Consider the following 22,677-nt stretch of genomic DNA (forward strand, 5'->3'; position numbering starts at 1 on the left):
GCTGCTTCTGAATCAGGGTTGCACATGCAACCCTGACGTCTCTCTCTGAATATCTTTTATTATTTTACCTTTTTTGTTGTTTTGAGACATGGTCTCACTCTCGTCGCCCAGGCTGGAGTGCAATGGCTCGCCTTCAGCTCACTGCAGCCTCAACCTCCTGGACTCAGGTGATTCTTCCACCTCAGCCTCCCCAGTAGCTGGCACTGTAGTCACGCGCCACCATGTACTGATTTTGCAAAATGGTGATTTTTCTAACTCCATCATTCCTTTTACTTCTATTCGTTGGCATTCTATCAGCTTGTCTTTTCATCCACCCTTTACAGTGCTTGGCACACAGTAGGCGCTCATATAATTGTTCAACGAATGAATGAATGAACTTTTCTCTTGTTTTGTCCGGGCTTCGGTGACACTAGCGGCGTCAGGCAGGAGCTTGACTTCCTCAGCCAATCATGGCACGTTGCCAAGGCTTCAGAGCCTTACAGGACCTCGCTCCAGGCTCTTCTTGCTCCAATCAAAAGCAGGGCTCTTTCGGACTTCGCTTACGTTTAATAAAGAAAACCGGTTGGCCCCTTCGGCTCCAGCTGGCTCAACAGACAGCCAGTGGTGTGCGGCAGGGACCAATGGGTGGAGGAGGGAGGCGGGGCCTGCCACGAGGCCGCAGTATAACCGCGTGGCCAGCGCGCGCGCTTCCTTCCCGGCGCGGTCACCGGCGCGGGCTATGGCTGCGACTTCTCTCATGTCGGCTTTGGCTGCCCGGCTGCTGCAGCCCACGCACAGCTGCTCCCTTCGCCTTCGCTCCTTCCACCTCGCGGCAGTTCGGTAAGAGGGTCACGGAGCTCCGTCAGCGCGGAAAGCTGAGGGGAACGGAGGGCGAGGGGCACGCCGGGCCCCGAGGGACACCGAGGGAAGTCCTTCCCGAACATCTCCGCCCTGGCGGTGGTGGCCGCTGAGGGGTGTGGCGGGGCGACGTGGCACGAGCGCCGCCGCCGCCCTCGACTGGGGCGCTTCCTCCGCGCGGAGGGCTGGTACCCGAAGCCTGCCTTTCGGAGGGAGCCGCTCTCCTGCGACTCGGGGCGTCGCTGGGGCCCCTGGCCAGTCGGCGGGCGGGACGGGGGTGGCGTGCGGAGCGCGAAGGCGCCAGTTTACGCGGGGCCTTCCGACAGCGCCGGCCGCCCCTGGCTGGGATGCTGAGAGTCGTCTGGGGGAGAGCAGGCGAGGGTTCCAAAAGAGCAGCCCTCGGCGAGCTGTCCCTTGCGGGGACCCTAGCGGCGGAGGGCGCTGCTGCAGCTGATGAAATCGCGGAGCTGACTTGCTCGGGGTCTCCGCGCCGCCCTCCTCCCTCCGCTGGTGGGAGTGGCCCGCGCTGCATCCGCTCCGCCTGGAACATGAACGGACTCTGAGCGCACTAGCTTTGGCTGCAGCCCACCTGAGCCGGTCAGTGCCGGGCTGCTTACATAGAGGTGGCAAACATCCGGGAGGCTCCCAGGGCCTTAGGGAAAGGGGGAATGGAGAGTGACAAGTACCCACGTTTCAGCGGTACTTGCAGAATTTCAGTTTTACAAGATGAAGAGTTCTGGAGATGGATGGTGGTGATGGTTGCACAACATATGAACGTATTTAATGCCACTGAACTGCACTTAAAAATGATTAAGATGGGCCGGGCCTGGTGACACGCGCCGAGGCTGAGGCACGAGAATCGCTTGAGCCCGGGAGTTCGAGGCTGCAGTGAGCCGTGATTGCACCACTGCACTCTAGTCTAGGCGACAGAGCGAGACCCTGTCTCAAAAAAAAAAAAAAGTTGATAAGGTTTATGTTATGTGAATTTTATCACAATAACATAATTGGGAAAAATATACCGGGGAGGAGGAAAGGAAAAGCTCTGTTTGCATTTTTGGATTTCCTTGGGAAGGTGATTTGGTCGGTCATTAGAGCGCTGGCGTTGTTGGCATTGTTAGAGCCCTGCACCTTACAACATCAGCCCCTTCTTTTTTTCATCTAACGTTCACTGTGTACCAGACACTATGCCAAGCTGTGCGAATTCGGAGATGAGAAAAGCTGTTCTTAATGGAGCTCATGTTCCTGACAAGGGGCAGAACACGCGTGTAATTTCCAGTCAGTACAGAAATGCTGTTAGAAATATTTCAAAGGCGCTGCTTGTTGGAGCAATGAGTTCTTGAAGGAAGACGTGGGAGGGGACTTTCAGGGTTTTCCCTGGTCTGACTCTTGACCTCCCCCATGTTTCATTACTGTGTGTTTTCTCCCCGTCTCCTTCTTCCTGAGTGCTGGCCTCGTGTGACTGTGGACCAGACCTTTCCTAGGCTTCCATGGTTCGAAAGAGATTTATAAAGATGCTCTGATTCGTTACCTACAGAACTGGGCTAGTTTGCCTGCACTGTCGAATAACAAATGCTCTTTTCACTACCTTTCCGAAAGAACAAGTAAGCTTCCTCCACATCTCTGAAAGCAATCCATATTATCTGTACTGCACATTTGCTATTTACAGTTCCTATATATTGCTTTCTTACTGCTGCTTATTTTTAAAAAGTTGTATCTTCTTAAAAATATAAGTCTGCATTCTTTTTTTTTTTCTTCGTTGGATGGTATGAGAGTTTCAGGAACATAAACCTATGGTTGCAGAAATAGTAGCCTAGGATACAGTGGGGTTAGGAAGTCAGTGGACTTTAGAGGCAGAAGTTTGCCTTTGAATCTTGTTTCTACTATCCTCAGTTTCATCTTCTGTATAACAGTGTTATTATAATAATCCCAAGGTAACAGAGTAATATATGTTAAAGTCTAAGCAAAACACCTAGTGTTTAATAGATGTTTGTTCCATTCTCCGTTATGTCTTCCTTCACTCATTACTTTTCCCATTAATAATTGATAACTCTTCCCTAAATCACTTGATTATGAATTGTAAAATGCCCTGATGCTAATTTCTCATGGAAAATTACAGTACTGTAAGCTGTTGAATTAAAAGGAAAGTGAAGATTCTACTCACTTGGATTTTAGTTTTGAATTTTATTTTATTTTATTTTTTGAGACGGAGTCTCACTTTGTTGCCCAGGGTGGAGTGCAATGGTGCAATCTTGGCTCACTGCAACCTCTGCCTCCTGGGTTCAAGCTGTTCTCCTACCTCAGCCTCCCAAACAGCTGAGACTATAGGCGCACACCACCATGCCCTGCTAATTTTTGTATTTTTAGTAGAGACAGGGTTTCAGCATGTTGGCCAGGCTGGTCTCGACCTCCTGACCTCAAATGATCCACCCACCTTGGCCTCCCAAAATGCAGGGATTACAGGCGTGAGCCACAGTTTTGGATTTTATTTGAACAGTCCTCTTGACTTCTTCCTATTCTGTTGATTACTTAATGGGAATTTTTCTTTCTTTTTTTTTTTTTGGCAGGGGAATCTCTCTCTAGGTCAGGTTGGAGTGCGGTGGTGCAATCACGGCTTACTGCAGCCTTGACCTCCTGGGCTCAAGTGATCCTCCCACCTCAGCTTCCTGAGTAACTGGGACCACAGGAGCATACCACCATGCCTGGCTAATTTTTTTTTTTTTTTAAACTTTTAGTAGAGATGGGGTCTCACCATGTTGCCCACGCTAGTCTTGAACTTGGCCTCCCAAAATGCTGGGATTACAAGGCCTGTGCCACCATGCCCAGCCCTGGGAATTTTTTCTAAACACATCTGTGGACGCATTTAATTCTGGGATAAATGTTAGCTAATATAGTTACAATTTTGGATTCCCCGTGGGACTTAGCTGACTCTCCATTTCTCTATTTATTTTGGGGCAGCAGTTAATCTCCCTCTTGGCAAAAGAGATGATGCTAAATTAGTTAATGACTCACTCCCAAGGCTGTATTTCACATTTTGCAGAGTTGTGGGAAGCAGAGGAGGGCTGACAGTTATACTATGAAAGATAGTCATTGCATGTGACTTTGTTTTTGGTTCTTGTTACTCTTTGACTGTTTTTCTTTCTTTCTTTTTTTTTTTTTCTTTTTTAAGCAAATTGGCATAACATCCAGAACCTGCTTTTGGAAGCAAAGTTTGGGCCTTGGAACACTGGCTTTTCCCAGAATCCTGTGTCCTTAACTTTAGTATATGATTTTATCTGAATGTGCTAATACCATTTTCTCTAAGTTTGCTGCTTTCAAAAGAAACTTTTTACGAGGTGCAAGCTGTCATTCTCACTGAGTATATATACATATAGTGTATATACTTATATATATCTCCTTATGAGTATGTGTAAGCATATCTATTTTAAGGATACGTGTGTGTGTGTATATATATATACATATATGTATATAAAACCAAGAGAAAAGAGTAAGAAATTAGTTTTATTGAACATATATGCCTGGCACGTTATATATGTTTGTTATTTCATTCAATATAAATGACTGTTCTAAGCCCTTTTAAAGTAGTCTTTCGCTCTGTAGTGTTCCAGGATTAGGAATGTATTTTTGGCCTGCGGTGGGCATTCAGGTACTAATATAAATCAGGAATGAGGAATGTTGCCAGGTGTATTTGTATCAGCAAAACCCCCCTATTTTTTTTTGAGATGGAGTCTCACTCTGTTGCCCAGGCTGGAGTGCAGTGGCAAGATCTCCGCTCACAGCAATCTCTGCTCACTGCAACCTCTGCCTCCCGGATTCAATCCATTCTCCTGCCTCAGCCTCCCAAGTAGCTGGGACTACAGGTGTGTGCCACCATGCCCAGCTAATTTTTTGTATTTTTAGTAGAGATGGGGTTTCACCATGTGAGCCAGGATGGTCTCAATCTCCTGACCTCATGATCTGCCTACCTTGGCTTCCCGAAGTGTTGGGATTACAGACATGAGCCACCACACCCGGCCTGCAAAACCCTTTTAATGAAGTCCTCTTCGATTCTAATTCTGAAATGGAATTGTGAATATTAATATGTTTTCAATTTCTTCATATACCATGGGTATAATTAAATGCTATTATATGTTGTACCATGCTAGTATTATGTAAAATCTAGGTAAAAGTATTTGATTTGCTATAAGATTGTAACTTTTTTCTTTTTTTGAGATGGAGTCTTGCTCTGTTACACAGGCTGGAGTGCAGTGGTGTGATCTTGGCTCACTGCAACCTATGCCTCCTGGGTTCAAGATATTCTCCTACCTCAGCTCCCGAGTAGCTGAGATTACAATTACAGGGTCCTGCCACCATGCCTGGCAAATTTTTGTATTTTTAGTAGAGGCAGGGTTTCGCCATGTTGGCTAGGCTGGTCTCAAGCCCCTGACCTCAAGTGATCTGCCCACCTTGGCCTCCCAAAATGTTAGGATTACAGGCATGAGCCACCATGCCCGGCCAGATTATAGTGACTTAATACTTCACAAGATGCAGTACAGATTAAGATAAAGTTTATATATAAGATTATTGCATTATATCTAAGATGTTGAGATTTGGTTTAAAGTTGGTATTTAATCATAATGCAATAAAAAACACTTATTGAAGGCCTAAAGATTGTGAAAGCTTTAAAATCCCATTTAAATTAGCAGTTACTGGCCGGGTGCAGTGGTGGGTGCCTGTATTCTCAGCTATGGAGGCAAAAGCTAGAGAATTGCATGAACCTGGGAGGCTGCAGTGAGCTGAGATTGCTCCAGCCTGGGCAACAGAGCAAGACTCTGTCTCAAAATAAATAAATAAATAAATTAGCAGTTATCTTGATAATTAATTTTATCTGACCCTACAGGATATTCAGTACCTTGATGTTAGGTTTTAGAATATAAGAGGAGATTGCTTCATTGGTCTTGAGGTTAGAGCAATCTTCATGACACCAAGGACAGAGATCTAAAGGGAAAGGCTTTTTTTAATGGGATCATTTTACTTAAGGAAGAGATGCTCATTTATTTTATTTTATTTTATTTGCTCTGTCGAGCAAGACTCCATCTCTAACATAACATAACATAACATAACATAACATAACATAACATAACATAACAACATAACATAACGCCTAGAGTGCTGTGGGGTGATATCAGCTTACTATAACCTCTGCCTCCTGGGTTCAAGCGATTCTCCTGCCTCAGCCTCCTGAGTAGCTGGGATTATAGGCGCGCGCCACCATGCCTGGCTAATTTTTGTATTTTTAGCAGAGAGGGGGTTTTGCCATGTTGACCAGACTGGTCTGGAACTCCTGACCTCAAGCAATCCGCCCTCCTTGGCCTCCTAAATTGCTGGGATTACAGGCATGAGCCACCGTGCTGGGCCAGATACTCATCTTTAAGTAATGGGCACTTTATTGTAAGGACGTGTGTGAAAATAGGAAAACTGGGAATCTTCTACATTTGTGCTTCATGGAACCCAGGAAGAGCTGCATAAGCAGTTCTCTTTGGGAAGAGACAGCCTTTCAGGCAGCTGAACATGGTTTTGGGAACTGGAGGTTCTTCTAGATCCGATTTTTCTCCTTGATCCCCACCTCAGCAACAGTTTTCTGATTTCTTGCCCTGTTGTCTCCCATTGGTGTGACTATTATTCTGTCTCTTCTTTCTGTCTTTGTTCTGTGGTTCCAGTTTGAACTGCCTCAGGGATGAGCTCTTACTGGTTCAGTTAACTCTCACTGCTCTGTTGAGCTAAGCTTTTGCACCAACTGGACCACTGGCCAGCCTAGAGATTGTTGCCCTTGGCATCAGATACTCACTCCTGGTCTGTCAGCTTTGGATGATGTGGTGGGGTCCCTAGGAAGAGCACATTGCCAACTGTGAGAAGGAGCTTCCTCCAGTCCCCTGCCCTGCCTCTATTCTTACCAGGAAAGTCTTCCCCAGAAGGGACTGTGGGGAGTGGTAGTCATTTTGATGTTTGACCTGTCCAGTATATTGTTGGTTTGTTTTATTTATTTATTTATTTTTGAGACGGAGTCTAGCTCTGTCACCCAGGCTGGAGTGCAGTGGCACAATCTCAGCTCACCACAACCTCTGCCTCCTGGTTTCAAGTGATTCTCCTGCCTCAGCCTCCTGAGTAGCTGGGATTACAGGAGCCCACCACCATGCCCAGCTAATTTTTGTATTTTTAGTAGAGACAGGGTTTCACTGTGTTGGCCAAGCTGGTCTCGAACTCCTTACCTCATGATCTGCCCTCCTTGGCCTCCCAAAGTGCTGGGATTACAAACGTGAGACATCGTGCCCAGCCTATATTGTTTGTTTATTCAACTACAGAATATAATTTATCGATTTAAACCACCATAAAAATGAAGTCAGTTGACTGGGAAATGATTTGAAATACATGCCTGGCTGCTAACAACAGGGACAAAACACGAACTACAAATGGCATATAAGCAGATAAGAAAAACTATTTAACCTCATGGTGAGGGGTCAAACAATTGCAAATTAAAGCTGTAAAAAACTTAGTAATGATCAGGGCGCAGGATTATGTAGCAGTTAAGAGCCCAGACTGATGTGAGACTCAGCTTGACCAAGCACTAGCTCTCAGTCACTTAAACTCTCTGAGCTTCAAATTAATGATAATAATGATTTCTATCAACTTTATCCCCCTCCATATGTAGCTGGATATATTCATTCATTTATTTATTTATTTAGCAGAGACACGGTTTTGCCATATTGCCCAGGCCGGTCTCAAACTCCTGGGCTGAAGCCATCCTGCCCCGGCCTCCCGAAGTGCTGGCATTACAGGCATAAGCCACTACACCTGGCAGAGTTTTAGTTTTTATAAAAATTCAAGTTATTTGGTTTTGTGACTCTGTTGCCTTCTGCAGAAATGAAGCTGTTGTCATTTCTGGAAGGAAACTGGCCCAGCAGATCAAGCAGGAAGTGCGGCAGGAGGTAGAAGAGTGGGTGGCCTCAGGCAACAAACGGCCACACCTGAGCGTGATCCTGGTTGGCGAGAATCCTGCAAGTCACTCCTACGTCCTCAACAAAACCAGGGCAGCTGCAGATGTGGGTATGTGTTCTTCTGAGACCTCGACTGCTGTTCAGTTGAGGTTTATATGAGGCAAAGTCCATTCTAATTCATGATTTCTTTTTTCTAATTAGGAAACCCAAGCAGAGGAGGCTAATGTGATTGAACTGTATCCCAAAACTTTGTCATAGGAAATCAGACTATATCTTTCAGGGGTTATAGACTAGGACAGGAGATACTGGTTGGTATTCTCTGTGGCTTCTGGAAAGAATATAAGCTACGTTCTGTTCTTAGTCTTTACATTTGATAGGTGACCCTGAATACATTTTACATTTGCTTTCCTTCAGCAATAATGGGTCTCCAGTGGAGGTGTTTGAGTGTTTGCAGCTTAAAGCCTTAGAGGCTTAGGGGGCATGATTGAGCAATGCAGTATTAGGAGACCTCAGTGATGAGGTCAGGAACACAGTCATAGATTTGAAGGAAATGACTCTGACTTCTGGGAAATAGCTTTCAAGTTCTTACAGCGATTGGCTCTAAAGCCAAACATGCAGTTTAGAAGCAGTTCAGGTCTGGATGATGGGGTTTGTGTTCTAGGCCTCATGGTACCACAGATTACTGTGTGTCTGTGGACAAGAGGTGGGTGGGCAGGCTCAGATATGCCTCTGCATGCCCATCTGTGGGCCTGCGGTCTGAGCAGCAGGTGGCCTTTCCTTTGAAACCACTGGTATGGCTGGGTGGGGTTACTGGCCTGTGAGCCTGTGGTTTTCGCTGTTCTTTATCATTGAGGATTGAGGCCTCCTGCTCTTTTAATTGAAAGCCTTCAGAAACCTCTAGATAATGGCAAGCCATGGCATTTTTTTTTTTTTTTTTTTTTTTGAGACGGCGTTTCACTCTTGTTGCCCAGGCTGGAGTGCAACGGCGTGATCTCGGCTCTCCACAACCTCCGCCTCCTGGGTTCAAGTGATTCTCCTGCCTACTGAGCCTACCGAGTGAGTAGCTGGGATTACAGGCATGTGCCACCATGCCTGGCTAATTTTGTATTTTTAGTAGAGATGGGGTTTCTCCATGTTGGTCAGGCTGGTGTCAAACTCCCGACCTCAGGTGATCCACCTGCCTCAGCCTCCCAAAGTGCTGGGATTACAGGCGTGAGCCACTGCGCCTGGCCAAGCCATGGCATTTTAAGACATTGGGAGGTAGTGTGGTGCAGAAAAAAAGAACATGGATTTTGGAACCAGAAAGACTGGCTGTATTATTAGCTCGCTTATTTATTTATTTATTTATTTAGAGACGGAGTCTCGCTCTGTTGCGCAGGCTGGAATGCAGTGGTGCGATCTCAGCTCACTGCAACCCCCTGCCTCCCAGGTTCAAGTGATTCTCCTGCCTCAGCCTCCCGAGTAGCTGGGACTACAGGCCCGTGCCACCATGCCTGGCTAATTTTTTGTACTTTTAGCGAGATGGGGTTTCACCATGTTAGCCAGGATGGTCTCCATCTCCTGACCTCGTGATCCGCTGGCCTTGGCCTCCCAAAGTGCTGGGATTACAGGCGTGAGCTACTGTGCCTGGCCTAGCTCACTTATTTTTAAACCTCTCTGAGCCTCAGTCTGTCTGTAAAATAAGGTTAATGAAGATTGCATAGAATGAGGTATACAGGATGTGTTAAGCTAGTATTCTCTAGTGTATATATTTGTGAAGTTACTTTTTTAGGTTCCTTGAGCTACTTCAACTCTTAGGGATGGGTGTGATGATACAAAACCCGTTTGGTAGCCAAGTATGGTAGGCAACATAGCAGTGCTCATTAAATGCCTCAAAAAATTTTTTAACCTCAAAATTTCTTATAATAGGAATCAACAGTGAGACAATTGTGAAACCAGCTTCAATTTCAGAGGAAGAATTGTTGAATTTAATCAATAAACTGAATAATGATGATAATGTAGATGGCCTCCTTGTTCAGCTGCCTCTTCCAGGTGAGTTTTGGACTCCATTTAACATGATTGCGGCTGCTTCTGCTCCTTTCCCTCTCCCTCCCTCTCTCTCTCCCTCCCCATCCCCCTCCTCCTCCCTCTCCTTTCCTTGTCTCACTCTGTCACCCAGGCTGGAGTGCAATGGTACAATCAGCTTATTGCATGCTCAAGCTCCTGGGTTCAAGGGATCCTCCTGCCTCAGCCTCCCAAATAGCTAGGACTATAGGCATGTCCACCATGCCCAGCTAATTTTTATATTTTTCCTAGAAATGGAAGTCTGTCTGTGTTGCCTGGGCTGGTCTTGGACTCCGTGCTTCCCAAAGTGCTGGGATTACAGGCGTGAACTACCATGCCCTACCTAAAATGATTTCTGAGGGGTAAAAAGGCCTTGTTACTTTATACACCTGGCTCTTCATGTGGATTTGGCTTAAAGGCAAAGTAAACTCAAAAGAGTGAATATTTTATTAGAAATAGGACAGACCAACTCAGAATACCAATTACCCCTTGATTTAGTATTGTGGTCTTGATACAAAGGACAGTGGAGCGAAGCAGCTGTGATAGACGATATTGGCTTTGCTATTGGTGTTTGGCTTTGCTTATGCGAGTTCCTTCCATGCAGATGAAGTACATCTCAGAGGCAAGCTGTAGAAGGATAGATTTCCTTGCGAAGCAGATAAGCTAGAGGCAGGCAGTGCTGACTATGCGGTGGTGATTTAAGGCAACTGTGCCGACTTCTTTTTCAGAGCATATTGATGAGAGAAGGATCTGCAATGCTGTTTCTCCAGACAAGGATGTTGATGGCTTTCATGTAATTAATGTAGGACGAATGTGTTTGGATCAGTATTCCATGTTACCAGCTACCCCATGGGGTGTGTGGGAAATAATTAAGCGAACTGGTAGGTATATCCCAGAATTGCATGTCTGTGTTAATATTATAAAAGTAGTACCTGCAAGTGGTAAAAACTCATACAGTCCCAAAGAGTGGAAACCCTACTGCATATCCTCTTGTCTTGCTCCCCAAAGTTTACCTCTCTTAACAGTTTTTTTTTTTTTTTGAGACAGAGTCTTGCTCTGTCATCCAGGCTGGAGTGCAGTGGCGCGATCTTGGCTCACTGCAGCCTCTGACTCCTGAGTTCAAGCGATTCTCATGCCTCAGCCTCCTGAGTAGCTGGGATTACAGGCACGTGCCACCATGCCCAGCTAATTTTTTTATTTCTAGTAGAGACAGGTTTCACCATATTGGCCAAGCTGGTTTCGAACTAACCTCAAGTGATCCGCCCCCTCAGCCTCCCAAAGTGCTGGGATTATAGGCATGAGCCATCGTGCCTGCCCTTAACAGTTGCCTATGACAGTTTTTGCTTTTTAATCCAGAAGTCTCAGTGAAGGAAATTTTCTATTTTTCTTTTTCTTTTTTTTCTTTTTTTTTTTTTTGAGACGGAGTCTTGCTCTGTTGCCCAGGCTGGAGTGCAGTGGCGTGATCTCGGCTCACTGCAAGCTCCACCTCCTGAGTTCACGCCATTCTCCTGCCTCAGCCTCCTGAGTAGCTGGGACTACAGGCGCCCACCACCATGCCCGGCTAACTTTTTTTTTTTTTGTATTTTTAGTACAGATGGGGTTTCACCGTGTTAGCCAGGATGGTCTCGATCTCCTGACCTTGTGATCCACCTGCCTTGGCCTCCCAAAGTGCTGGGATTACAGGTGTGAGCCACTGTGCCCGGCCTCTATTTTTCTTTTTAATTTTTTCTTTAAGAGTCAGAGGTTTCACCATGCTGCCCAGGCTGGTCTCAAACTCCTGGCCTCAAGCAATTCTACCCTAGCCTCCCTGGCCTCAAGCAATCCTCCCTCCTGCTAGGATTACAGGTGTGAGCCACCACTCCAGCCTTCAGTGAAGGAAATTTAAGATTTAATAGTGGTGACAGTGCACATTCCTGTAACATTTTGTAGCCTATAGTATGCTTTCTCCTGTTTTCTTTTAGCCCTTATTATGTGTAGCAAGTTACAGCTCCAGTTGACTGATGAGGCAGTAAGCTCAGTGACTTCACTACCAAAATTGGGTTCATGTTCTAGGCCATCTGACTTTGTTTTCCTTTGGACTGGCACTACTTTTAATGTAAATACATATATTTTTATAGGCATTCCAACCCTAGGGAAGAATGTGGTTGTGGCTGGAAGGTCAAAAAATGTTGGAATGCCCATTGCAATGTTACTACACACAGATGGGGCGCATGAACGTCCCGGAGGTAAGGAAATTGCTTTCAGGGAACACTGTCCTTCTTTCCCCATGTAAGAACTTTCAGAAGCCATCCTGTGCATGTTTGGAAGTATTAACTCTGTTATACTTTATATTTGTCGAAATTTTGTTAACAGACAATTCAGGGAGTAACCTTTGTAGAGAAGCTGCACCCAGTGTCACCTGAGTTTCTTTATTATTCATTTATCATGTAACTAGCTTCAGAAATAAATTTAAGTTTTGAGTATAAGCATGGTTGTAGGCAATTAGAAAATTTCAGCTATAGCTTTGATAGCTGGAGCCAAGGAGCAATTCTTATTCAAAGATACTGTGTCATTTAGTGGAAAAAAATCTTAAGCTATTGCAAAGGATTGAATTGATATGACTGTAATGTGTCCTGTCAAGTTCTGTTAATTGGTTCTAAGGTAAAGCCTCGTCAATCAGTTATCACATAATTATTGTAATAATGACGTTACATGATGATATCAGAAATAAAGGCAAAACTATATACTTTCAACTATCAACATACTTAAAACAACCTTGAGTAATTTTAGTGATATTTTGCTTAGAAAAGGTAAAATTCTTGAAAGGCTTTAAAAATAGGATGAATAAATTTAATTATATGACTCAAAACAGTCGAGCTGGGACCAATGGGTTAAAGCTATATGAAATTAGGTATTAATTTTAAAAAAGTAAATGACAATTAGCTGTCCAGAAAATATGGCACAAGCCATTAAGTCAGTTTTTTTTTTTGTTTTTTGGAGACAGAGTCTTGCTCTGTTGCCCAGGCTGGAGTGCAGTGGCACAATCTTGGCTCAGTGCAAACTCCACCTCCCAGGTTCAAGTGATTCTCGTGCCTCAGCCTCCCAAGTAGCTGGGATTACAGGCATGTGCCACCACTCCCAGCTAATTTTTGTATTTTTAGTAGAGACGGAGTTTCACTGTGTTGGCCAGGTTGGCCTCGAACTCCTGACCTGGTGATCTGCCCACCTTGGCCTCCCAAAGTGCTGGGATTACAGGCGTGAGCCACTGCACCTGGCTGTAAGTCAATTATTTTTCAGAGATGTTGAGTTTCTACAATGACTTGACTAGTTGAGACCTAATCCAATCCCAGCTTTGTGTCAGAAATCAAGACATCTATTTTTTTCTTTCTAGGTGATGCCACTGTTACAATATCTCATCGATATACTCCCAAAGAGCAGTTGAAGAAACATACAATTCTTGCAGATATTGTAATATCTGCTGCAGGTAAGAACACAAGGGGGATGGAGGGAAGGACCACCTCAGAAGAGGAGGTTGTACCCCTCATCTTAGAATTCGCCTGCCTAGCTGCCATTCATCATTGCCCTTGTAATGATTCTTTGAGCTGCCTACAAAGATGAGGATAGAGTTGTGATTGGAGTACCGGTTTCTGGCAGTCCATTATAGTCTGGATGGGTGAATGTTATTCCTAAAGCTTCAAAATATTTATATTAATATTTACTGTATAAAGTTTAAATGGTTCCTTTTGTTTCCTGTCAGGAGCCAAAATAAATAAATAATAAAAGTAAATGGTTCCTTAGTTAATATTTTTAACAGGTTTTAATAAAACATGTTGCTGGGCGCGGTGGCCCATGCTTGTAATCCCAGCACTTTGGGAGGCCGAGGCGGGCGGATCACGAGGTCAGGAGATCGAGACCACGGTGAAACCCCATCTCTACTAAAAATACAAAAAAATTAGCCGGGCGTGGTGGCGGGCGCCTGTAGTCCCAGCTACTTGGAGAGGCTGAGGCAGGAGAATGGCGTGAACCCGGGAGGCGGAGCTTGCAGTGAGCCGAGATTGCACCACTGCACTCCAGCCTGGGCGACAGCGAGACTCTGTCTCAAAAAAAAAAAATAAAATAAAATAAAACATGTTGATTAGTTCTTCAGGGTCTCTTGAAATTGAAATTAGACAAGAATCTGACAGGTAGACTGTTTTCAGTACTAAGTTGATCTTTCTCCATTTCCAGGTATTCCAAATCTGATCACAGCAGATATGATTAAGGAAGGAGCAGCAGTCATTGATGTGGGAATAAATAGAGTTCACAATCCTGTAACTGCCAAACCCAAGTTGGTTGGAGATGTGGATTTTGAAGGTAAATGGTAAAATTTTATTTTTAAAAATGAAATCAATAAATACTACCTTTCATGGACATTTAGGATAGATTATTTACTTTTTTTTTTTTTTTTTTGAGATGGGAGTCTCACTCTGTTGCCCAGGCTGGAGTGCAGTGGCATGCTCTCGGCTCACTGCAACCTCTGCCTCCCGGGTTCAAGTGATTCTTCTGCCTCAGCCTCCCGAGTAGCTGGGACTCCCAGAGGGTTGGGATTATAGGTGTGAGCCACTGCGCCCAGTCAGTATGCTTTTCCCTCCCTCTCTTATTCCCTTCTTTCTTTGCTTCCTTCCCTCCTTCCATCTCTCTCCCTTCCTCCCCTCCCCTCCCCTCCTCTCCCCCCTCTTCCTTCCTTCCTTTCTCTCTCTCTCCCTTTCTTCTTTTTTTTTTTTTTTTGAGACAGTCTCGTTCTGTCACCCAGGCTGGAGTGCAGTGGCACCATCTTGGCTCACTGCAGCCTCCACCTCACAGCTTCAAGTGATTCTTGTGCTTCAAGCCTCCCCAGTAGCCAGGACTACAGGCATGCGCCACCACGCCCAACTAATTTTTTGTGTTTTTAGTAGAGATGGGGTTTCACCATGTTGGCCAGGCTGGTCTGGAACTCCTGGCCTCAAGTGATCCACCCGCCTCGGCCTCCCAAAGTGCTGAGATTATAGGTATGAGCCACTGCACCTGGCCTTAGTAGGCTTTTCATAAGAATTAGAGAAACCTTTTTAAAATTATAGCTTTTCTAGAATTATTTTAGGTGTTTTATCATAGTGATGGAGAGCAGTTATAAACTTTTCAGGGAATTGTTTTTTTTCCTTAGACTTATTTCATAATTCAAGCAATTTCTTGACTTTTAACAAGTTTGAAAATTTGATGAAGTGATTTTTCTAAACCATGGAGTTTCCCAAAAAGTGTTAGAGATTTCTCGTTTTCACACTGAGAGATCACAGGCCTAGAAAGTTAAAATGGTCCAGGAAAAAACCATACCCCTGAAATACTAGAATATACTAGTAGATTTCTCCTTTCAGTTCTGTTTTTTTTTTTTTTTTTTTTTAAGAGGCAGAGTCTCACTCTGTTGCCCAGGCAATGGTGTGATCTGTGCTCACTGCAACCTCCACCTCCCAGTTTCAAGTGATTCTTCTGCCTTAGCCACCCAAGTAGCTGGGATTATAGACATGAACCACCATGCCAGCTAATTTTTTGTATTTTCAGTAGAGATGAGTTTGGCTCTGTTGGCCAGGTTGGTCTTGAACTCCTGGCCTCAAGTGATCCACCTGCCTCAGCCTTTAACAGTGCTAGGATTACAGGTGTGAGCCACTGCACCTGGCCTCTCCTTTCAGTTCTTTTATCTGAGTTTTATGCTGATAATCCTTTTTTTTTCTTTTCTTTTCTTTTTTTTTTTTTTTTTTGAGACAGGGTCCTTCTCTGTTGCCCAGGCTGGAGTACAGTGGCACGATCTCAGCTTACTGCAACCTCTGCCTCCTGGGCTCGAGCAATTCTCCTGCCTCAGCCTCCTGAGTAGCTGGGACTATAGGCACATGTCACCTTGCTAGGGTAATTTTTGTATTTTTGGTAGAGATGGGGTTTCACCATGTTGCCCAGGCTGGTTTCAAACTCCTGGCCTCAAACAATCTCCCCCACCTCACATCCTGCCTCAGCCCCCCAGAGTGCTGGGATTACTGGCATGAACCACTGCACCCGGCCTATGCTGATAATCCTATTCCTAGCTTTCTGTTTTTATTAAAGCAGTCAAACCCATGCCTAGGTATGTAAGGACAGTCAAACCCATGCCTAGGTATGTAAGGATTTTCACTTTAACATTAGGTTAATTTTTTTTTTTAACTTCTCACTTTTAAAAAATTACTGTGCTTTCTGCTTTGGACAAATTATACTTAAATTAGGAAAATGCTGTAGGCAAGTATTGAGGTAATGCTTATTATTATTATACTTGCAACTCCCACACAGTTAACCTACTAGATGTTTCTTTAATAGATTTCTTTATAGGTTACTTAGATGTATAAATATTCCTTGAACAACTCTGTATGTGCATGTTATTTTACTAGTGTGTTCACAAAACCTTGAATGATGTAGATGTGATTTTTGAGTTTTATGCTTATGTATGTTACTTTTTCCTTGCATGCTTGTTTAATAATATATTAAAGTACACACATGTCCTTTGCCATAACTAAAGCAGCCTGCCTGTCTTGTTTCTATGTAGGAGTCAGACAAAAAGCCGGGTATATCACTCCAGTTCCTGGAGGTGTTGGCCCCATGACAGTGGCAATGCTAATGAAGAATACCATTATTGCTGCCAAAAAGGTGCTGAGGCTTGAAGAGCGAGAAGTGCTGAAGTCTAAAGAGCTTGGGGTAGCCACTAATTAACTATTGTGTCTTCTATGTTACAAATAGCACTCCAGGCCAGCTCAAGAAGCAAAGCAGGCCAATAGAAATGCAATATTTTAAATTTATTCTACTGAAATGGTTTAAAATGATGCCTTGTATTTATTGAAAGCTTAAATGGGTGGGTGTTTCTGCACATACCTCTGCAGTTCCTCACCAGGGAGCATTCCAGTATCATGCAGGGTCCTGTGATCTAGCCAGGAGCAGCCATTAACCTAGTGATTAATATGGGAGACATTACCATATGGAGGATGGATGCTTCACTTTGTCAAGCACCTCAGTTACACATTCGCCTTTTCTAGGATTGCATTTCCCAAGTGCTATTGCAATAACAGTTGATACTCATTTTAGGTACCAAACCTTTTGAGTTCAACTGATCAAACCAAAGGAAAAGTGTTGCTAGAGAAAATTAGGGAAAAGGTGAAAAAGAAAAAATGGTAGTAATTGAGCAGAAAAAAAATTAATTTATATATGTATTGATTGGTAACCAGATTTATCTAAGTAGAACTGAATTGGCTAGGAAAAAAAACTACGTGTTAATCATTTTCCTAAGCTGTCTTTTTGAGGCTTAGTCAGTTATTGGGAAAATGTTTAGGATTATTCCTTGCTATTAGTACTCATTTTATGTATGTTACCCTTCAGTAAGTTCTCCCCATTTTAATTTTCTAGGATTGAAAGGATTCTTCTCTACATTATACATGTGTGTTGTCATATTTGGCTTTTGCTATATACTTTAACTTCACTGCTAAATTTTTGTATTGTATAGTTTCTTTGGTGTATCTTAAAACCTATTTTTGAAAAACAAACTTGGCTTGATAATCATTTGGGCAGCTTGGGTAAGTATGCAACTTACTTTTCCACCAAAGAACTGTCAGCAGCTGCCTGCTTTTCTGTGATGTATGTACCCTGTTGACTTTTCCAGAAATTTTTTAAGAGTTTGAGTTAATATTGAATTTAATCAGACTTTCTGATTAAAGGGTTTTCTTTCTTTTTTAATAAAACACATCTGTCTGGTGTGGTATGAATTTCTGAAATTCTGTCTTCCTATGACTCCTAGTTGTGACCTAACCAGAGTTTTTTTCTCATTTAATCAGTGTAGATATTCATATATTCAGTAACACTTACTTCTATAGCCTTAAATAGATAATTCTTTTTTCTTTTTTTTGTAGAGATAGGGTCTTGCTATGTTGCCTGGGCTGGTATTGAACTCCTGGCCTCAAGCAATCAATCCTCTTACCTCAGCCTCCCAGAGGGCTGGGATTACAAGCCTGGGCCACCCACGCCCAAACAGGTTTAAAGAGCTTTGGAGAAACCAGCCTCGTCCTCCAGTCTTTTTGTTTGTTTGTTTTGAGACTGTGTCTCACTCTGTTGCCCAGGCTGGAGTGCAGTGGCATGATCTCGGGTCACTGCAACCTCTGCCTCTCGGGTTCAAACAATTCTTGTGCGTCAGCCTCCTGAGTAGCTGGGATTACAGGTGCATGCCACCATGCCTGGCTAATTTTTGTGTTTTTAGTAGAGATGGGGTTTCATCACGTTGGCCAGGCTGGTCTCAAACTCCTGACCTCAAGTGATCCACCTGCCTCGGCCTCCCAAAATGCTAGGATTACAGGCGTGAGCCACCGCACCCGGCCTGTCCTATAGTCTTATATCGCAACAGGTTGTGCCAAGCTAGGAGCTTAATCTGTAAAATACTTGAGGCAGGGATAGGTTTGTCTGTTTCGACTTTTGGCTTTCATGCGAGCAGAAGTAGCTCCTCCTCTAGGCAGCTTGAGGCAGAAAGAGAAAGAACAGTTGAGTTGGCTTTCCTCCGTCCTTGTTCTTCTGCCAGCTGGCGTTATTCTTTGGATAGTTCTCTGGAGTTTAAAGAAGTTTAGATAGTTTGCTGGAGATGTTTTTGTAAGTGACTTATAGCTTATGTCTATAAGCCATGCCTGCTTACCTAGATTATTAAACATGGAGCAAGATGACCAGACAGGATTAAATTTTATTGAATTACAGTTACAAGTGGAAAAAATGACTGACTTACTGCATGGTGAAGTATTATGTCAACCTGTTAAAAGCTATGGAAATTAAAATGTTCATGTATATACAAAATATAAATGACATGTAAGGTAAAATTACAGTGATCAATTTACAACAAAGAAATTAACAGTAGTTTTCCAGCTTGTTTGATTAATCAAGCAGGTTTACTCTTGAATCCATAGCATTTCTACAATTCAATTTGGACAGAGTTCTATTCCAGATCAGCCAGGTTTTAAAACTGAAATGTGTTAAGGGTGGATTGTTAGCTTCCCTAGGATTGGTGCGGATGATAAATACTTTTTTAAAAAATTATTATTGTTTATAAGACATGGGTTCCAGCTGTCTCCCTGGCTGGAGTGCAGTGGCATGATCATAGCTCACTGCAGCCTTGAACTCCTGGGCTTAAACGATCCTCCTGGGTCAGCCTCCGAAATGGCTGGGACTACAGGTGTGTGCCAGCATGCCTGGCTAATTTTTAAACATTTGTTTAGAGATGGGTCTCACTATGTTGCCCAGGCTGGTCTTGACCTCCTGACTTCTACTGATCCCCCCAGCTCTGCCGCCTCCCAAGTAGCGGGATTACAGGTGTGAGCCACTGTGTCTGGCAAGAATTTATACTTAAGCATAGGAGATGGTTCTGGATTAGCTAAGAAATTCTGCTCTCAGTAAGAGTAGAGGTTTAGAGCTTTACCTCTTGGCAGTATCCCTTGGAAGGGAGCTCTGAGATGATTAAATGTAATCAAACACTTATTGAGAGCTTTCTATGGACCAGGCACTACACTAGACTCTGGGAATTACAGAGGCAGTTACCTGTCCTATACTCAAGGTGTTAATGATCTAGTGTCATTTTTCTTTAAAAAAGAAAGCACCTGCATTTGTCATCTTGAGCAAATATAGTAACTCTAACCTCAAGGTTCAAGGGATTTACTCAAGGTTCAAATCATAGTTGTTTTGGAGAAAGTAAGTGTCAGATGCACTGTGGCTGTCAGGGTCATAGTAGGCATTAAATCAACATGGTTGGTGTTCATTAAATGTGGATTGAAGGTAAAATGACTGATCTTAAGTTTCATGAGGAATAGGTTTGCTTCATTGAAACTGGTTTTTATCTTCCCAAATAGTTTTCAGTCATTCCTTTAAAGTACTAGGTTGATTAATATTGCAAAGTTGTAATGTAAAATGTGACATTACCTCTGTCTAACCTGTATTGTTCACATGAATGGGAGTTTGGGAATAAACATTGAAAATTTGCAGGGAGGACCCACCCAAATGTATAATGAAATGTGATTCCAGGTATGAAAAACCAGTGATACTAATTTAAAGGATCATTTTGATTTAACGTGTGGTTTCAAATTTCACTTTAACAAGAACTATTTTATTTTAGAAACATTTATCCACTCAGATGCATTGGTTCTTTCATTAACAGAGTTTTGGAACTGGCTTTTCAATCTGGGAAAGCCCCAGTCACACTTCTGGAGCAAGGCCCATAATGCAGATGGTTCAAACTTTTTTTTTGTTGGGGGATGGAATCTCACTCTGTTGCCCAGGCTGGAGTGCAGTGGTGCCATCTCGGCTCACTGCAACTTCTGCCTCCCAGGTTCAAGGGATTCTCCTGCTTCAGCCTCCCGAATAGCTGGGATTACAGGTGCATGCCACCACACCCGGCTGATTTTTTGTATTTTAGTAGAGACGGGGTTTCACCGTGTTGCCTAGGCTGGTCTCGAACTCCTGAGCTCAGGCAATTCACCTGCCTCGGCCTCCCAAAGTGCTAGGATTACAGGCGTGCGCCACTGTGTCCAGCTGGTTCAAACTTTTCATATAACCCTTAGGAAATTGGATGTGACAGGGAGAAAAGATAGGACCTTTTCAGCATTTCTTAATATGCAGAATTGCCAAATATTCCAAAGATGGTCTAGTGACATAAAAGTATATTACGAGTTTGTTCGAGAACATCTATATTTAAATCTAACCTTTAAACAATTTTAAATTGATATTTGTTTTAAATATGAATTGACTATTGCCCCTTTATCTTAGCTATGGTTTGGGGAAACAAGCATTTTTTTTATTTCCAAAGAAATGTTAGAATTTCTATGCTGAACTGCATTTTAAAATAAAATATAGTATTTAGCTTTAGGTGTTTTAAGTACTACAAAGGGAAGGGGAGAGCTTTGCATCTAAGCAGTACTTTTCATCAATAGATCTCCAGTTTTCTATAGGCAGACGGACTCCCTCTGTTTGATAAAGAAGGAAACAGGCACAGAGAAGTTAAGACCCTCCCAGTGAAGACTAAGCAAGGCTCTCCATCTCCTATCTGGGAGAAGCTGCTTCATCCTAGAGGGTGGTCTCGCTGTCAGTTTCTCTTCGGTATTTATCCATGTCTGTGAAGTCATAGTCTGACTCCATCTCTATCTTCACCTGTGGCACCATGAACACTGGGTTCCGTGAGTAGTTGAAAGCAGGTGAAGCTGGACAGGAGATTTTGAAGTGCAAGGTGATGCTGAACGAGAAGTAGGAAAGAAGGATTATGTAGTTCTTGGTGTTTTGAACCCAACCCCTAGAGCAGGGCTCTAATGCAAATACTTCCATCATCTTCACTTCTGAACTCTCAGCACATGCCAGAATGAGCAGTTTCCTATTGGCTTGGCCTTCAGCCATTGTCGTTGCACCTGGTCTCGCCCTGTACACCTATCTTCACATTGCTGCCAAGGTGAACTTTTGAAATCACAAATTTGTGATTCCTCATTGGGTTCAAAGAATCTAAGCTCCTTAGTGTGAGAAGACAGGAGTGTCTGTCTTCTCACAAACACAGTCTTCTGTGTTTGTAGTCCTGCCTGCTTAGTTTGCCCCATCCATTGCAGTGTTCTTTGCTCTTTGGGGGTGTGTGTGTGTGTGTGTTTTCAAATGGCACTTCGGGCCTGTGTCCACTGCCTGAAATGCCTTTTCTTTTCTCTGCTCCGCTCTATGTCTGGCAGATTCCAGTTTCTCTTTCCTAGATTCTCAAAACGAGGCTAGTCCCTCCCTGTGTGCTCCCGATATTCTTGCACAGGGTGCTCTGTCTTTGTTGCCTTTCTTTCCACATCCCCAGGGATTAAGCATCGCACCTGGTAGATCATTGATGCTTAGTCTTTGTTAAACCAGATCATGTTGCAGAGCCTTTCACTGAAACAGAATCTTGCTATTTAGTGGTCTTTGCCTCCATCTGTTTTCATAAATTCAGTAAAACACCAATGAGGTTGAGAGATGCCATCTCCAGTTACCAAAGTTTCTTCATTTCTGACCCTGTCTTAGGGCCTTGTGTAATTTAACAGTGTTTTGGAAACCCCTAACCTGGTCCAAATTTTCTCTCTACTGCCTGAAATTGGGAGCAGTTAGTCAATTTCATGTAGATTATTTTATAAATGAAAATAAGACAGACTGATTTTCTCCTAATACCAGTGTATACTAATGTATAAAGATCAATGGCATCACATATATAGGAGCCTGACTGGGGAGGTGGGATGAGAAGGAAGGTGGAGATTAACTGGGACAGGTGACACTTTGGGCTAGAGCATCCTTGGGACTGCTGCTTAGGGAGGGTTGAACTAGGGAAAAGTGTGTCGTTTCACCCTGGCATTGGGATAGCAGCTTTGCCTTATAATTCAGAAGATCCCCTGCCCTGTTTCCCCAAAAATCTCTTGGATGAGTGCCCTCTGTGCCTGGAGATTGATCTTCTAGGCTTGGGATAGCCTGTGCTGTAACTAGTTTGATCCCTGTCCATTCTAGGGCACAAGGTAGGAGTGGGACTGCCCCTGGCATCTTCCCAAGTAACAATGAAGTAAAGACTTTCTTGCCTCTAAATTCCTCTTTTCTGTGTTTGCGCCCACTATGTCATCATCAGGGAGTCTCACCTTTTTCACGGGTGGCTTCTCATGAAGAACAGAATCACATTGTTGGCATGGGGGCTCCTGGCAACTGGCCTTGAACCTATTCTTAACAGTTCCCATCTCCAGTTGATCTCTGATGTTAGCTTTGATGTTGATCTCTGATGTTGGCTTTCCTCCATACCCTTTCTGACCTTTGCTAATTAACA

At 43.7% G+C, this 22,677-nt stretch overlaps 2 protein-coding genes across 14 annotated transcripts in view; one reads left to right on the plus strand and one right to left on the minus strand.

The window, feature by feature from the left end:
• The first annotated feature begins 75 nt into the window (after positions 1-75).
• MTHFD2 (methylenetetrahydrofolate dehydrogenase (NADP+ dependent) 2, methenyltetrahydrofolate cyclohydrolase) lies at positions 76-17,623 on the plus strand. Its single transcript, XM_055241013.2, has 8 exons — positions 76-819; positions 7,733-7,917; positions 9,717-9,839; positions 10,580-10,732; positions 11,969-12,076; positions 13,222-13,314; positions 14,058-14,183; positions 16,408-17,623. Exons 1-8 carry the CDS (start codon positions 368-370, stop codon positions 16,569-16,571), a joined length of 1,404 nt encoding a protein of 467 aa, XP_055096988.2. The 5' UTR covers positions 76-367; the 3' UTR covers positions 16,572-17,623.
• A 930-nt stretch (positions 17,624-18,553) lies between these two features.
• Positions 18,554-22,677, minus strand: part of SLC4A5 (solute carrier family 4 member 5) — a 127,550-nt gene continuing 123,426 nt past the window's right edge. For 8 of the 13 annotated variants that reach the window (XM_063617491.1, XM_063617495.1, XM_063617489.1 and 5 more), the window contains one exon: positions 18,554-21,105. In XM_063617491.1, coding sequence (XP_063473561.1) covers positions 20,940-21,105 — 166 coding nt within the window. In that variant the 3' untranslated portion in view covers positions 18,554-20,939. The remainder of the gene's footprint in view (positions 21,106-22,677) is intronic. The other 5 variants (XM_055241011.2, XM_055241008.2, XM_055241010.2 and 2 more) reach the window with 2 other exon arrangements.

This window comes from Symphalangus syndactylus, chromosome 14 (genome assembly GCF_028878055.3).
Source record: "Symphalangus syndactylus isolate Jambi chromosome 14, NHGRI_mSymSyn1-v2.1_pri, whole genome shotgun sequence".
Lineage (NCBI taxonomy): Eukaryota > Metazoa > Chordata > Mammalia > Primates > Hylobatidae > Symphalangus > Symphalangus syndactylus.

Excerpts from the sequence above, each read along its gene's own strand:
- MTHFD2 (XM_055241013.2), top strand. The coding sequence starts at position 368 with ATGAATGAACTTTTCTCTTGTTTTGTCCGGGCTTCGGTGACACTAGCG. Across the intron at positions 820-7,732 it reads TTCCACCTCGCGGCAGTTCG|AAATGAAGCTGTTGTCATTT; the intron begins GTAAGAGGGTCA and ends TGCCTTCTGCAG. Across the intron at positions 9,840-10,579 it reads TGTTCAGCTGCCTCTTCCAG|AGCATATTGATGAGAGAAGG; the intron begins GTGAGTTTTGGA and ends CTTCTTTTTCAG.